This window comes from Alnus glutinosa, chromosome 10, assembly GCF_958979055.1.
Source record: "Alnus glutinosa chromosome 10, dhAlnGlut1.1, whole genome shotgun sequence".
Lineage (NCBI taxonomy): Eukaryota > Viridiplantae > Streptophyta > Magnoliopsida > Fagales > Betulaceae > Alnus > Alnus glutinosa.
Window position 1 is genome coordinate 2287648 of NC_084895.1, and position 18286 is coordinate 2305933.

Consider the following 18286-nt stretch of genomic DNA (forward strand, 5'->3'; position numbering starts at 1 on the left):
AAACGATACAATCCACATAATTTATTTAATAAACATGTTGTGTTGGGTTGATCCGACCCGGCCCACATAACCCATTTAATTAACAAAATTTCCATTTATTGAGCATGAAAATGCTATTTTATACAAAGATATAGAGACCGAGGGTAATTGTCTTAGACTTTAGGGGTAAAAATAAAAAGTGTTTTAATTTATACGGATTATGCGGGTAGATCCGAAATTGACAAGTTTATTAATCATGTCGGTTCGGTTTGAACTGAATTTTATTTTACTAAACTTTAATTCGTTAATTTCATGTTGAGTTCGTGTCGAATTTGTAGATCATGTAAAAAATTGTAAGTTACTTTAATTTAATATATTGTAACTAAATAAGTTGTGTAAATTGTCATTGCAAGTTGCAACAATGCAAGCCATTGGTGGTTTACCATTATCCTATCAGAGATGGCCACCTGTTCTTAGGAAGTGGAATTCACTGTATTATGTTTTATCTTCATAATTACAACGGTTACTGAGATCTATTTAGGCATATTGTATAAGTTGGTTTACATAATTAATAAGGTGTTCAGACTTCAATTGACACTTGTCCTCAAACAGTTCAGCTGTTTGATTCTTCCTTTGTTCCAGACTCTTTATCTCCCATGGTTTTATAAACAAGCCCTTGTTTCTATGACGGTATGACCCATATCCAACTTTTTTCCTTTGTTATTTTATTTTTTAATTTTAATTTTTTTTTTAATTTTTAAAATAAAAAATAAAAAATAAAAAAATGCACGATTTAAAGATTAAACTGTGATTTTAAAAACCAAACTATAATTTTACTAAACGTTTATCTACGTTTTTTTAAAGACCAAACTGTGATTTTATCGAAGGCTACCGGCAGCCACTCCTTCATTTTTTTTTATTTTTTAAAACAAATATTTTTAAATTATTTATTTATATTTTTATTGTAATGGACATGTGTCGGCTTCCTATTGGGTGTGACATAGCTGACTAACGGAATCTGTTAACTTGGTGGATGGAAAACATGTTAAGAGACTGATTTGTAATTATAGTTTAACACAAGAACTCTCCATGAACTTTTTAAACTACATAGAGTGATTTATAATTTAGGCCAACCCGAAAGACCAATGATGCAATTATCAATTTTTTGAATCATACGTTTCAAAATCATTAACCCAAACGGAAACGGTTTATTTTGTGCTTTCTCTCAGCTCCTTTCTGTATGCCAATTAAGTAGAATATTTGCTTGATAACTCATTGTATATGTTTACTAATGACCATTTCTCATTTCCTTTTGCATGCAATGGGCTTATCCTCCCACAGACAGCAAAAAAACTCAAGAATAGGTGAGAAGAGATAGAGATATTGTTGTCTTCAAGCTTGGATCGACACCAACGAGAAGTTTACAAATCTCTTGGCCCTTAATCCTTCAAGGTTTGGTTCAACCCTAATTGAATTTCCAGTAGAATGGCAAAACATTTCTGGCAATGAGGTGAGCCATCTGTTGCATTCTGCCAATTACTCAACTTCGATGGTCTTTTTGTTTCAATTTCTATGTAAACTTATCTTTTCCTTCTTAGTTTAATTAACATTTTATTGATAGTATTAAAGTAGAAGCCACTAATTGCGCATTGATATTATCTAACTGTGTACTTAGCGTCTGTTAGGTTTAGCGGTTTCAAAACATACAATTTGCCATGCATTTTTCTATGTTTTCTCAAACGGGACACTATCTGTAATTTTGTTTAAAAACTCGTGTTTGGCCGGCGAAATTGAAGGACCAAACGCACTCTTAATATGTTTTCGAATGATAATTTTTTGTCTTTTGTTTTTTGGAAGATCGGAAGGGGATGTCTTGGGAAGGAGACAAAAAAGAGAAGCCTTATGGAAATGGGAAAGGAAATGAGTGAATATGTTATTAGTACAAATGTAGACTTGGAGCTTAGATTGTCACCACCAGGAGTGGGTTTTAGGGCAAAATCATCACATCAATCAGAAACTTCACCACTACCATCTCCAGAAACGTGTATATTGTTGGACTTGAACTCAAGAAATCATCTTGATAATAGCTTTATAGTTGGGGTGCCATCATTAAGCTTGATGGGATGTACTCATTGCTTAATCTATGTGATGGTGTCTGAAGCAGATCCCAAATGTCCAAAATGCAAGAGCTCCTCCTACTTTGTTGATGTGTTTGGAGATAACCCAGATAAGAGATCTAGGAAGAGATACTTTGCTTCCTCAAACAATGATTTATGTATCTTTTAAACTTCTTGAGCTATCTATTGTATTTGTCTGTTTTCTGTTTCTCTTCATCATCTTTTTCAGTGTGGTTCTTGTTACTGTCACAATTACTGTTTGCTTTGTATTTTGTGTTTTTTTTTTTTTTTGCTTCTTCTATTGTTTGGTATTGAGTAATGTTATTTTTTACACTCATTTATCACACATTTTACATCGAGTAACGTGAAATGTTGTAAGTGTCTGATATGAGAAGACACTTAAAACACTTCGTATCCCCGGTGTGAAATAGGTGTGAAGAGTAGAATTTTGTCATGAGTAATACTACTTTTCACTTATTTCACATTGGCTGATGTGACATTGTCAATGAACTATATATATGTAACAATGACTGATCTAATGATTAATTAACAATACCATGGTAGCATAGTGGTGTGCTTTATGAGTAATGCTATATACAGGGGCGGCCCCCAAGGTTTTCCTCCCAAAAAAAAAAAAAAAAAATTTGAAAAAAGAAAAAAAATTTAAAATTTTACTCCTAATTTTTATTTATTTATTTTTATAGTTTTGGCCCCCCAATTTTTTTTTTTCAATTTGGCACCCTCCAAATTGCAAAAGCTGGCTCTGCCCCCGGCTATATATCATCCTTTTATGCCCCCCCCCCCCCCCCCCCAAATAAAAAAGAAAAAAAAAAAACAATTTTCATGCACCAAATGCTATGGGAGACCACGCCATATCAGTTGTTGAACGATAAAATGATGGTATATAGCATAACTCAAAAAAAAAAAAAAAAAAAAAACAATACTCAAAATACGTCATGTCAGCGGGTGCAAAATGAGTGTGAAGAATATTATTACTCTTTTGTCTTAGAAGATTTAAAAATACAAAAGAATATACAAATCTTTATTCTCTTTGGATTTGCTTCTTTCTTTGATAAGATAGATGGATACATATGAAGTTTCTATTAATTTTGCTTTATGGGAAAAGGTTTTTCAGTGTTCCTATTGCTTATTTTCAACTCCCCAACCCCAAAGCATTTCCTAGTCTAATGATCTGTCCTTCCAAGTTATTGGGAAAAGACTTTCAGATTTCCTTGAGAGATGGCTTGGCAAATTCGTTCATAGTAGTGACAATAAGTAAAACATGTGATAAGTATGATGTTCTTTTGGTATCTGCTTCTTCGAGACAGATTACATCAAATAAAAGCTACATTCACTTTAGTTCCCTTAAGATTACTCCTATAAGATGCAAGTGTGCTTAGATAGTTAATCTTCTTTAAAAAATTGCTTGTCTAATGTTAATCAATGTTATTCTTCAATTCTCTATCCAATGTTAATCAATAAATGGAGTAATGATATTTAGTAGATTGTTATTCGACTGCCATACAATTTGATGATTCGGTAGTAAAAGTCAATTTTTTTCTTTTTCTTTCTTACGAGTGCTGATGCAATGTCAGATATTCACTGTCATATTATTAAGTTGTATGATAGTCATATAATAAAGGGAGAACTTCACTTATAATTTCTGAACTTTCACACATTTTGAAAGAAGGTACTCAAGCTTTAAAACGTTTGAATTTAGGGTATTCATTTTTCAGAAAGTTTCAATCTCAATCACTCCATAAGAATTTTCCGTTAAATCTTGTTAAAATTCCCAAAATACCTCTCTTTTTTTTTTTTAAGGAAAAAAAAAAAAGAAAAAAATTTGCTAGAATTTAGGTATTGGTTAGAATTTAACAGAATTTGCAAAAATATCCATGCCTGAATCTTTGAAAATTTTTATAATTTTTTTTTGTAAAAAAAAATAAACACAGAGGTATTTTGAGAATTTTGACAGGATTAAACGGAAATTCTAACGGAGGGATTGAGATTGAAATTTTCTGAAAAATGAATATCCTAAATTGATACGTTTTTTTTTTTTTTTTTGACATGTAAATTGATACGTTTTAAAGTTAAGGTATCTTCTTTCAAAATGAATGAAAGTTCAGGAATTATAAGTGGAGTTCTCCTATAATAAACTACTAAATAGTAAATAACATTACTCTAATCAATATATCATCCGCCTTTCAAGTATACTTGAAAGATACAAACTCATGAAGCAAATTATAATCTCTTCTCAAGGTTCAACTGCTCTGTTTCTTCTTCTTCTGTCTCTCGTGGCCATTTTCTCCCCGTACCTCTGAAATATATCTGCCAAATCAAACAACCCTACCTCTCTCAATTTCTTTGACACCTCCTCAAACATAACAACACCCTCCTCATTGGAATAATAATGCAAAAACTTATTGTAGTCAAATCTGGGCACCTCAAGCCCTCTCCTCAGAGACCTCTCCATATACTTGGTGGCTTCCAAGGATTTCCCTGCCTTAACCAAACCTCCAACAAAAATGGTTTCAAAATTCACAAGTGGGTCTGTTCCCTTCCTCCCTCTCCTCCCTAAATGCCCTTGCAATAACATTATGTAGGTATGCATTGTGGGCTCACACCCTCTCTTTATCATCTCCCGAAACACTTGGGTTGCTTCCCTTGCCCTTCTCAACTTCAGAAGCCCCTTGATCAACCCATGGTAAACACTAATTTCCGGTTTCTCAATCCCTTCCCCAATCCTATAAGCCTCTCTAACTCTCCCTCTAGCTAAAAGCCCGTAAATAAGCGATGCCAACGTTAGATTATCGGCTTGAATCCCTCTCTCGTGCATTTCTTCAAACACCACATATGCTTGGGAAATCTTGCCCCTTTTACACATCCACTCGATCACAAGCCTGTAAGTTGAAAGACCCAAATCATTCATCCTCTTCGTCCTCATCGTCTGAAAAAGCTTCAGTGCCTCGTCGTACCGATTAATCTTGAAAAAAGTTTCCATCATTTTCTCAACCGCATCGATATCCGGCTGGAACCCTTCATCCACCATCAAGTTCCAAACCTTCGAAGCCTCAACTAAATCACCCACATCGCAGAAACCTTTTATCAAACACTTATAAGTAATCCCACTTGGTCTTATACATTCTTTCAACTTGGAGACAACAAACTTGGCCTCCTCAACAAGCCCATCCCCACACAAAGCCTCGACCACCTTATTCAAAGTCTCCAAACTATACACACACCCACAGGCATTCATCAAGTGGAAAAACTCCACGCACTTCTTCAACTCCCTCGCCGCCGCCAACGTCCTGAGCGCGATCCTAAAAGTCTTGTCGTTCACGAGACGACGCCGACCCATCTCCTGGAGAAGCTCCCAGAAGAGGTCGATGTTCCTGGAGTCGCCAACGACGTCGAGAAGCTTGTTGAAGGAGACGGAGGTGTGGGCGAAACGACGTGGGTTGGCCTCGGTGTACTGAAAGAAGAGGTAAACGGGGCGCCATGAGAGCGGGAACTTGTTGCAGACTTGGAGGAAGAACTCGTGGGTGAGGTGGTCGTCGTGGCAAGCGCGGAGCTTGGAGTGGAGGCGTGGCTCGGGGGAGTGCTGTTGCTGGTAGAGAATGGTGCAGACACGGAGGAGGTGGTCTGGGTTGACTGGGGAAATGGTGGTGGTGGGGTTGGAGAGTTGTGGTGGGTGAGTAGGGTCGGTGCTTAAGGGACGAATGTGGCTGTGGTGGTGGTGATAGAGGAGGTTGATGATAGGTTTAGTGGTGAGTTCTATTCGTCTGAACATAGAGAGAGCAAGAGAGATTTTAGGAATTCTGCAGAAGATTTCTTTTTTTTTTTTTTGAAAAGCTGCAGAAGATTTCTTATTCCAAGATAAATGACGCTTATTTACGCCAGTCAATTTTTTTTATCCAAACTTGTGAATAAGAAATTAAATCAACACGAAATTAATGATTTTGGGTTACAGGATCCAGATCTCTGGAGAGGAGCCGGTTTATGGTTAGAGAGATCCAAGGACACAAATAAGCCACGTGGCTAGAGAGAAGAAAAAAAAAAAAAACAAAAACTACATGCAAAAAAGAACACTCTTCGGCCCCTGTCCGATACGACGCCGTCGCCGGATCCTTTGACGACGCCATCCTCTGTTGTCTCTAGGCCACATGATTCGCACCGCGTTCCTCTAGCGGAATTCCATCTAGACGAGGCCCAAAGCCAAATCGTGCGGCGTAAGAGCTTATTGGCGGACAAGATCTTCCTGTGTGGTGCGTTGCTGAGGCCCAAAGCCAAATCTCGGATCAAATCCTCGGGATTGCTTCAAAAACCCCATTTGCTGAGGTCAAAGAAAGGCTTCCCCCAGTCAGAGAGCAAATCTTGCGCCCGCCTAACCTTTTCCGGTGCGGGGAAACCGAAATAGAACGGAGCCAGAAGGTGAAGAACGAAGTTGAGTGAGAGGCGACAAAGGCGTAAGCGTTCAATGAGGGACGAGATGGAATTGTAGAGATCCAAGAGCTTGAGAGCGTTGTCTAAATAGCCGGCAAGCGAGTCATCAGAATCAGTTGATAGGTGGAGATTGGAAACGTGTGTTCGTGCCTTGGTGTGTGCAAAGGAGAGGAAGTCGTGGGCCAGGGACGCTCTGTCAATCCGAGCGTGAATGGGGGCGCTTTGTGGCGGTGCCTCCGGACTCGTCTCCAGCGTTAGGTCCTTCGAGTCCGGTGACACCACCAACCTCCGGCTCAATTGGGTACTCAACGAGTCGGGCCACGCCGGTCAGGCCAGGGGAAAACAGATTGGCATCATCAGGCTTATCTACGCCGGCATGGAGAGCGGGATCATGGCCCTTAGGGATAGCCTCCATGTTGGCTGGTGATAATCTTCCGTAAATGGAGAGGACTTTTCTTTTCTTTTTTTTTTTAAAAAAAAAAACCCTTGTAAGCCACGTGGCTTATTTGTGGCCTTGGATCTCTTTAAAGAGATCCTGGCCATAAACCGGCTCCTCTCCAGTTATAATGAACTGGAGAGGATCCGGATCTGAGTTAAAAAGGTTTGACCCATATAATTAAATGAGTTGGTTAGAATTAACATATAGTTTTATTCTCATAACTCAACACTACCCAAATTCTGACATGCGACATTTATGAGAGAATTTTTTTAACACAACTTGTAAACCCAACATGAAATTAATGTGATAGAGTTGAGAGGTTTGACGCAACTTTTAAACCCAACACAAAACCACCTCCAAAAAGCAAATTGAGGGTGGTCGAAACCACCCCTAAGAGCCTTGGAGGTGCCCGAACCAGTCTCAAAAGCCATGGGAGTAGTTCGGCCACCCCTAGACTGGCCAGTCTGGGGTAGCCGAACCCATCCCATACCAAACAAGGGTGGCCGGCTCTTGGGAATAGTTTCAGCCACCCCTATTTTGGTTTTTGGGGGTGGTTCGGCTACCCCATACCGGCCTACAGCCACCCCCTTATCCAAAATGGGGGTTGTTGGCCACCACCATATATATTTTTTTAATTTTTTTAATATGTATAAATTTATTTTTATTATTTTTTAATTGAAAATTGATACGTAACAGAAATATTATAGGCATATTTCAATAAAATGGGTCTTTTTAAAACTTTTTGGTATTTGGGGGCCAGAGTCCAAGAATTAGTAATTTAAGGGGTTACTTACAAAACGGATGAGAGTTTAGATGGCTAAAAATTAAAATATAATTTTCTCATAATCATTCGGAGAACCAAAAGGAATTCTCCATAGTAACTGGGGAGCCATGGCATTCCCTCCCTCCACGCTTGGTCTCTAGGTAATTAGTGTTCTACCTTTCTTTATATTTTGGTTAAGGAAAATTAGATCTCTAAGAACTAAACTAATAAAATTAATGTCTAATTCTTTACAATAACTTATTGATATTGTACAAATGGAAGACTTAAAGTAATTACTCAATAAATATTAAAAATAAAATATAAATTTAGTCGTAGTTTTATTTTTATTGACAACTATTTAACAGAGAGTTTCAAGTGAATTATCTTGTAATTATATAAAAAGATAAATAATACTCATTTGGTACACTAATAAAAGACACAAGATGAGCCCAGACGTCAGTTTGGGCTTGCCAGTCGTATAAGAAACCCATATGGGCCTGAGATTGAAGAGAGTTCTTGTTCATCAAACTTGTTTTAAGGTTCATTTGGCAGCGGAACAAGAGTTTCAAGTTTCAACCATGCAATCCCCCAAACAATTACGCATCAAGATGGGGAGTGAATTAATGTGCGTTTGGCATTGCGATTTCGTAGACAGAAAGTACGGTTTTATACTAAATTAAAAGATATGAATAATTTGATATTGCGTTTTAAAAATAAATTACGATTTGAAACCGCAGAAAATCTGCATTTTCAAATTGTAGGTAAAGAGTGTTTTTTTAAAAGCGAACAATTCAAAGGCTAAACTGTGATTTTAAAGGCCAAATGTTTAACTGTGTTTAAAAATGACGTTTTCAAATCAAACATTTTATAATCAATATTTTTAAATTACACTCTTTAAAATTAAAAATTTAGACGGACTCTTAGCCATGCCTGCTATAACTTCACAAAAATTTAAAGTCAATCTTGTAAAGACATAAAAGATGCTCGGTATATATTTTTTTTAGGTATTTTCAAAATTATTTAGAGATGACTCCCAAATAATTAGACGATAAGTCATATACCATTGACAAAAAAAAAAAAAAAAAAAAAAGGCATCAAAGGTAATAATAAAAGAGCATCCACACCCGGCTAATCAAAAGTTATTTTGACTAGCCAAAAGGCAAATTTGGGTACTCACCAAATATCTTTTTTCTCCTTAAAAAATGACTATCGATAAGACATGCACATGACTTCAGAATGTAAGTACTTTGAAAAATAAATAATATTTAAAAGGAATAGTAAAGGTGAATACTTTCAAGTGCTTTTTTTAGAAGTATGTGTAGTATGTTCAAGTGCTTAAGCACGCAGATTAATTCGATAGGGATAACACAAGACTTATAGCCAAATAATGAGAATAATATACAAAGAGTAATGATAGAAGCTATACTTTTATCTCATAATTATACTATAATGATAACTTGGTAGTCTCAACCAACCATTGAATCAATCTTTATTAAATAAACAAAAATTTCAAAATATAGTTGAGAATACCACATCAGTATTGTGAGATAAACATGTTGTATATAACATTACTCATATTCAAATCGAAGCGCTGATTTAATCTTTGACATGATTTTGGGTTATATGGGCTATTGTTTTCCAAATTTTTTGTTGTTTGAATTTTTAATGCAAACTTTTGTAACCGGATCTGTGTTGGTGGCTCTCTCTTCTTCAGTCATTGATTCGGACTCTGACAGTGTTTTTACCGCTTTAGCCTCCTTCTAGTGGTTATTGTTTTCAAATGAAAGTTTAGATATGGTCGCCTTAATATGTGTCCATTTTGATTCTGTTACCGCTTTATACGGCTTTATTGAGAGGACCAAGTCACTTGTTTGTCCCATTTCTTATCGTTTGTTTGTATTTCGACACTGTTGTTTTCGTTTTGGGTTTATTGTTGGGGAGCCCACTTATTTTTCGGTTTTTTGTTATTTTTCTTTAGAATTCCCCATTCTTTATTTCTCTTAATTGGATTAAGAATGGGGAGGATCCTCATTTATAATCATTTTCCCAAATTCAATTAGAAAAATAAAATAAAAAATGGAAGTGTTGGAACCAAATTTGTGCCATCAAAGCTAAGAGTCGATTAGCTAGGCTTCGATATCCGGTTAAATTTGTGACGGTAAGGACATTTTCACCCACCAAATTGAAAAACTCGGTTAAGTCAATTAATTAACCGACGTCATACTAACTTGAATAAATTTCAATTATTTTGGTTAAATTGGTTAACTCGGTGAAGTCGGTTAGTTGTAGGTTTTCTATATTGGGCAAACCTATTTTTATGGGCCAAAATGTGTTGTTTTTGGGCTAAACAAGTGATGCAAAAAACTACTGAGGGTCAAAGTTGGTTCAGTTTGGTTAACCAACTAAATAAAAATTCTACTATCTACTGAACTAAATCGACCTCAAAACAATATTTTTTTTTATTTTTTTTATTTCGACTACCGATTGTCAGAAGTCGATAGGAGGTCAATGGCGGTGGATAGGTGGCAATAAGATATTCTGCCCACCCCTGAGAACAAATTATTTGACCCTTTATCATGTGCAAGTCATTAATAAAAGGGGTAATTACCTTTTCCCCCATCAACTACCAGTCATTGTCAACATGCCCCCATGAACTGAAACATCGACCAAAAGAGACCATCCAACTACCAACTTTACATACTTTGCCTCCCTCCGTCAGGGAATCTCGTTAACTTGGACGGAATATTTTATTTTTGGGCATTAATTTTGGTTTAAAGACCAAAATGCCCTCCAACAGTAATTAATAATTTTTTTTTTAAAAAAATTAATATGTTTAAAAAAGTTGAGGGCATTTATGTCATTTTTGAATTTGAGTTAGGGTATTTAAGTTTTTTTACGAATTAAACTGACGGAAGGAAGCAAAGTATGTAAAGTTGGTAGTTGGATGCTCTCTTTTGGTTGAGGTGTCAGTTCATGGGGCCATGTTGACAATGACTGGTAGTTGATGGGGGAATATGTAATTACCCCTTAATAAAAACATTAGTTTTCAAGGTTAGCCGGGGATGTCGTTTGATTTTAACCCATCATACTTGAAGTTTTCTTTTCTTTTTTTTTTTTTTTGGTATAAATCAAAGTGTGTTCAATTATTGCTTACCACTTATCAAAAAAAAAAAAAAAAAAAAAAATTATTGCTTACCAAAGAAAAGTAGTTCATAGAAAATGATCAAATTCTTATTCAATAAAATGAGGTAGAATAAATTAATTAAAATGAAAGGTGAATTAATGTCATGTTAAATGACTTATTAGAAAAAATGACTTGTAATCTTAAAATTAATTTTATTAATTAATATTCTAACACACATATAGAGAGAGAAAGAGAGAAGAAAAAAACAATTTGGCCGGGTTGACATTTGTTAGACAAACATGTTTCCTAACGAATTAACAAGCTTAATTAAACATATGTAGTTAGGTTAGGCAATAGGCAATAGGCAACCAAAGAAAGAAAAAAGAAAAAGAGTTAAAAAATAGTGTTATTCTGATATATATATTCGTACTCCTTTGTCTTCTTCCGCAGACATGTTGAACTAATTGCCCTTTCCGGTTATTCATATCAAATAGAGGTGCTGTTTTCAAGTCTCCATCTTCCGAAGGGATAAAATAAGATCAGAAGAACAAAACAGTGAACATTCTAGCGACATCCTCTTCCTGCATGTTCTTGGCAACCATGCATGTGTGGGAGCCTTAAGAAACGCTGGCAACTAGCAACTGGCAACTGGCAATAGTACGTACAATGCTTCATCATTGAATTTAATGGTTGCTGTTTAATCCACATGCCCACAGCCCAATCATATGTTTTCTTTGCTGGGTTTGCTGAGGTTGACTAAACATGATCCCTCCACTTTGCAATATTATGACTAAATATCTCCATCATTTTGCTGAGGTTGGCAATATAGATGATCCTTATTATTATTATTATTAATTATTTTAAAAAGAAAACAGAAAGTCTAGCTGCTGAATCTTCCATGTTCCCTTTTTCACAAAGACCAAACAGTATGTATGCAGTATGTATGAATATATATTCCTTTTCTTATTATGCAAATTAAGTCAGTACAACAACCATTGACTTAATTAATATATACTTTGAACCTAGACAATAAAAATCAAAAGTTAAAAATTGAAAGAATAAAAAACAAATATATTAACAAAGAATAAGAACCCCAAAAATATATTGTATAGATGATTTCATTGTGCTTTGCATTGCATGTTTGTTTGTATTTATTATTATTTTTTTCTCAAGACAAATATATTAACAAACAACTACAAACACAACAACACAAAATAGTTTTTATTTTCAAGTAAGATCAAAACACTTTTCTAGATAAAAACAATATATATATATATATATATATACCCCGCCCTCAAAACACATTAATTAACAAACGTACCATTTGTCTTAGTTAGTGGGTTAATTAATATTTACCGCCATGTATTTGTCCTAAATATGGTTTAACTGACCTGGGATATGTGACCAATAGAAAAATGTTATATACCGGATAAGAATTCTTATTCTATCCATCAAAGCTGATGTGATGTGATCTCTTATAACATCGACCTGGTGGATGAAAATGAGTGTTTTTAGTGAATAAAATGAGGATATTTGTCTAGTACATATCATTTCCCGACAATCAATAGTGAGGATTTGAAATAAGGTTAAAAACTTGTGGAGGACCATAATTCAGTCATAAATATAGCTAGGCATGCAACAACATTACATGGATTAGGCATCTGGGACCCAATTTTTAATACGTGCTAGACGGTTCCCTTGTTGCTCTCTTACTGGTTGGTGGTTGAGGTTTCCATTTTCATTCGATCAATTTGTACACAAGATTTTTTCTCATACATATTTTTGAGACTGAAGTTTGAGAAAATATCTTATGTCAGAATATATATTATAGAGAAATGCTACAGGTACCAAATTTTTTATCCAGAGATAGATATCAAAATGATGCATGTGGAGCTTATTCATTAGTATTGGCATGTAGCATTTTCACATCATTTTAGTACTCGTTTCTTGGTAAATGACTTGGTCCCCCTAACATTTTTCTATATTATATAGGATGTGATGTAGGATAGATTGTGTCAGAATATTAATTAAATGATTAAATCAATAATTTTTTATTAACTTAAGCTTTTGAGATATATAACTGATGATTTAACATGATATTAAAGAAAATGTCTTAAGTTCGAACTTTATTTCCATAATTCATTTTTCATTTTAATTAAATATCCTAGATGTTAATTAGTCTCATTTATTGAGGAGGAATTTGAGCCCATATAAGGGGATGTTAGAATATTAATTAAAAAAATTAAAGGACAGAAGGTTTGTAGGAAATTTTTGTCCAAAATTAAATCATCATTCCATATCAGCATATACTTTTGGGATGAGTGATGATTTAACACATTTAATCACCAAAAGTTCAATTGCAATTAATCATAATTAATTAGAATTTTATGTTAACTAAAAACCCAGAATAATGAGTAGCTTATGAATACAAATATTTTATTAAGTAAGACTATTTTACAAATAATATTAATAATGAACAAGTAATTACTAGAAATACTCTAAAATAATTTCATTTTATTGTTTCAATTTTTTTCTCTATAGAAAGATATTGCTGCTCTAGTGGCTGGTTATAGAAATTCAGAGACGTTAAAAATAAATATATCGATCATTGAAATATTCTACTTTAACAAATTTTTATTTTGTTGCCTTGTGCTATTGTACATGTTCGTTTGTCAAAATTTTTTATAGGGTGTTTTCCTATTTTTAAATTGTGATGTGATATAAAGGTGGTTGAAATTTGTGAATAAATCCAAAATAGAATAAAAGTTGAATAGTAGCGGATGCAAGAGAGAGAAAAGAGATAGAAAATTTTCGTAGTTCAGTCTATAACTTACGTCTATATGGTAAAGTTCAAAATGCTATATTGTGTTCAATAGCTTAATTGTTTACAATATATAAGCCCCTATTTATAGTTGAATAAGTCGACCTATATAAGTAAACCTAAATCGACTTATACAAGGAAACACAAATCAACTTAGACTAGTAAATATAAATCAATAATATTATATTAAGTATATTCTAACAAACTTCAAAAAAATATTTTGTAATTTTATGATGTATTAAATTGTTTAATTTGTCAATAATTTTTTTTTTTTTGTTAAAAGTAGGAAAAAAAAATAAAAAAAAACCCCTAGAAAGTGTTTGGGAAACCATCTTGTTTTATTGTTAAAGCCATGGTTTAAGCCGCAATCACAAGGGTCAACGACGGAGCATGTGCATCCACGTAATGGATACTGGTAGACAGGAGACAAATTAAGGAGTGCAGTTACAACCATTTTCTATCCAAAGAACTCATAATTTGGAAGACATATGATCTAGAGATTCTCTTCATTGTACCATATATGTCTGCCTTGAGACTTGCACATTTTCTCAGGATATTAAATTTAGATACACACCTGTATTTGCCTACTTGGACCATAAGGTACAGGGAATAAGATCTAATAAGAATCACTTTATGGTTCAGAGTAAATTTTAGAGCATTTAATGGCACACTGAAAGAGGATCCTATTAGACTAGATACTCCATTACCCTTTTCTTTTCTTTTTTTTTTTAAAGGAAAGATGTAAATATTTCATTAAGTACTTTCAAAGGGTAAAAAAGTTACAATCAAACTGAAACAAGACTGAGACATACTCAAATCATTACATGGACTCAAATCTATAAGTACCCCATTACAGTTACTACAAAAAACACAGATCATACCAACAGATGCTACAAATAGTCCAAGCTAACAGAAAGGTACCTCTGCGTTAACATAGAAACCATTACTTGCACTATGGAGTCGGTCACAAACAATCTGTGCTAAAAAAAAGCAATGACTAGGATAATTTAACACAGAGCAACCTGTCAATAGGAAACACCAAACAGAAACTGCCGCCGAAAGAAAATCGCCACCAGCAACGGCGCGTGTGGCAAACACGCCGTTGTCAAAAGAACCCCTACAGCAGATGATCACCAGAAGTCCTCGACTACCACCAAAAAGGGCAAAAGATACGGGCGTGGCCCTCACGCGCGGCCAAAAGGGTGAAAACCCCCAGCGCGTGAAGACCACGCGCCGGTCACCGGTGAGCGTTTCGGCTAAAGAAGGCGGCGGATGGATAAGAGGACAGTGGTGAATAAGGCTGAAGGGCGTGTGTTGACTATAGAACGGCCAATCTGTGCAGATTTGGCCCCAAAGAATGTTGAGAAACTGAATCACTACCAAATCTTCCCACCAACAACACAAACAACAGCCTCTCCTCCTTTGGAACCTCTATTGAGTGATTTCCTACCAAACAAACAAAGAAAACTAAAAAAATACAAAGAAAGAAACAAACCTCCATAGTCCAAAAGGGCTAGGAGGACTAAAACTATCACCGGATCTAGTCCGGGGGGACAAAACTCTACAACCCTAGTGGCTGGGAGACTCTAACCTCCACTGGAACAGCCCAGAGAGGAAATAAAAACCTCTATATCCTAAAAGGGCTAAAAGCAGAAGCAAAATCGGAAGGAGGGAGGCAAACAACCTCCCTACCCCAGCAAACTACACTAGCTTTTGGAGAGAAGGTTCTAGGTACTATAGTGTTAGTAACAACAATAATTACGTGCCAGATACTCCATTACCTATGTAACACGAGTGTGACAATTGTTTAGTATATATATATATATATATATATATATATACTATAGTATTTGATCAAGTATGTTAAATGATTATCACTTATCTTAAAATTTTAAATTGATAAAAAAATAATGAATAATGAATACTTTAACGTTCATTCTCACGCATGAGTTTAAATTCTCGCTTTCTCAATAAGCTAGTAAGACCCGACACATAGAATATTTAACTAAAAATAAGAATTAAAATATTGTGGAGGTTTTTTTTTTTTAGATGAGTAAAAGAACTATATACGTACAACAACAGAACAATACAAAAGAAGAAAGTTATAGAAACCAAATTTAATACAAACAAAATAACACAATCCATGTAGCAATCCATTCCACAGCCCCCGAGAAGATCCTCAAGATAGAAGGAGGATGCAGAAATGCTGACAGGGATGTTGGATGTAACAGCCCATAATGAAAATTTGCAAGTGTTATATATGAATGGCACTTCAAAGGTTCTTAGGTTTATATTAGCTACAGAATGAGCTATGAATGCTAAAAAATATATCTACGAGTAGATAATGAGTTCACGTACACCTTGAACTGTTAGATAGTTGAAAATTTAGTGTATCCTGATCGAGGTCCAAATTTGGATATGGAGTCTTCTTCTTTAATTTACAATAAAAGGCTCTACTGGAAGAGAATTTGAAAGAGCATGGGTGAAGATCCATCAGATTTATCCAAAGAAACAAAAGAGAGCGGTAGAGTGTGTAATTCACGCGGGCCGTGATGGCTCATGGAACATGCGCATTAACGAAGGACATCGGTGGAAGGAGAGGTAGCCGAAGATAGTGAAAAAGGGGCACGTAGCTTGTGTGGGTGAAGAAATTGGGGTAGATCTAAGATCCAAGTTAAACCCCAAACAAAAAATACTTTAACCTAGAACGTACGTACTCGTTTATTTGTTTGCTTTTGTTGTTGTTTTTGGCTAGCTACTGAGCTACATAAGACTGTTGAAGATTCCATTATGTTGTATGGATAACACGTAAGAATTCCTTCGTGAAGATTAGGAAACAGTGAACTTCTGTTGCAAGTGAGACAAAGCTTGGAAGCCAAATTTTTGTACGTTGAACTTCAAATTTGAAAGGAAACTTCCAAGCTAGACTGAAACAAAGTTTGAAACTCTCTGTGAACAGCATGACAAATGAACAACTATAGCTATGAAAATGAAATGACATCTTTCTTTATTAGATCGATGCTCAAACATATATAACGACTGCCAGAGAATTATGCAAAAAAATCCAAAACTAATCTAGTTGGTTTCTCTTGATGTCTTAAGGATTCAGTCACTCAACAGTTGGAGGTCAAGCTGCCCTTGCAGAGGGTATCCCATGCAATTCTTCCTCATCGTTTTTGACGACGACAATTGCCATAATTAGCTACAGAAAGACGATATGCTTTTCCTTCCAATTAGTCAATTACCTTCTCCACATGACTCAGGGCCGGCCGACCATGAGGTGGATTAGACGTCTATCTAATAACTCCTATTAATAATTAAAGAAGGTATTATGTTCCGTTTGTTTTGACGTAAAATGGTTTCCGTTGTAAAATGGTTTCAGAGAAGTCATTTTTTAGGAAACCATTTTCCGTCGAAAGCATTTTCCGGTGTTTGGCGCGTACGGAAAATCGCAAATATTTTTTTATATTTTTATTCAATCATATTAACTTATAAAAATCAATTTTCATTCACAACATAAAACTATTAATGTAAAATAATATAAAAATCATTGATGACGAGATTCGGTCACTGATCGACAAGATTCTGACTATTTTTACCTGATTCCGGCTAATATAGCCAGAATTCGAGATAAAGGTCGGAATCCGGACAGTTTCGTCGGAATCTGGGATAGCCGGATTCCGGCAGTTTCGCCGGAATCCGGCACAAAAGGCCGGATCTGGCCAGAGAGGCCGGATCCCGGCAGGCTGGCTAGGACCAGCCGGGAACCGGCCTCTTTGGCCGGATTCCGGCTCTCTGGCCAGAATCCGGCTCTCTGGCTAGATGGCCGGAATCTGGTCAGATTGGTTGCCGGAATCTGGCTGACCGGATTCCGGCGACATTAACCGGATGTTGTCTGATTTCGATACCGACAATATTTCGATGGTGGTCGGCTGCTTGAATGTGAAGGTTGACTGTGCTGTTTAAAATAGATCGACTGCGTCTGGCATTTTCGAAAATCGATTTACGCTTTTAAAAAGCGTAAATCATTTTCCGAAATTTACTAAGCATTTTTGGTCAAACAGAAATCATTTTCCGGTTGACTATTATTTTCGCTCCTACCAAACACCAGAAAATGCCGAAATCATTTTCTAGAAATCATTTTACACCGAAACAAACGGAGCATTAATATTATTTAATTTTCTTAAAATATTAATTTTTTAACGTTACATTCTCGAAATAAGGCTTAAAAAAGTTGATAGTATTAAATAAGAGAATCAAACACTATTAAAGCCGTTCTTGAATAATTGATTAAATTCTAAGAAAATGAAAAAAAAAAAAAAAAAAAAAAAAAAAACTATTCATTTCCTTTACACATCTAAAATGGAAAAAAAAAAAACTCCAATAAAACAGTATTCATCAACTTTATAGTTTAGTGTTGTTTGTTCGTTCAAATGACACTAAAAGTTAGTGTCGTTTGACTTCAAACGACAAAAAGTGCCGATTGAACAGTAAACTACATGTACGTTAATTATCCCATAATTCTCGATCCTATATTTAGCGTCGTTTAGCAAACAACACAATTCAAACGGCGCTAAACAAATTGTCTTTTTTTGGGTCT

General features: G+C 35.3%; 1 protein-coding gene across 1 annotated transcript; it reads right to left on the reverse strand.

Annotated features, from left to right (window-relative positions):
* Positions 1-4199: 4199 nt before the first annotated feature.
* On the reverse strand, positions 4200-5961 carry LOC133880155 (putative pentatricopeptide repeat-containing protein At1g26500). The gene has a single exon (XM_062319046.1). The coding sequence runs from the start codon at positions 5884-5886 to the stop codon at positions 4351-4353; it is 1536 nt and encodes a 511-aa protein (XP_062175030.1). The 5' UTR covers positions 5887-5961; the 3' UTR covers positions 4200-4350.
* Between the last annotated feature and the right edge of the window lie 12325 nt (positions 5962-18286).

What these genes read in the sequence shown, in the direction of transcription:
- LOC133880155 (XM_062319046.1), bottom strand. Translation starts at nt 5,886, where the DNA reads ATGTTCAGACGAATAGAACTCACCACTAAACCTATCATCAACCTCCTC.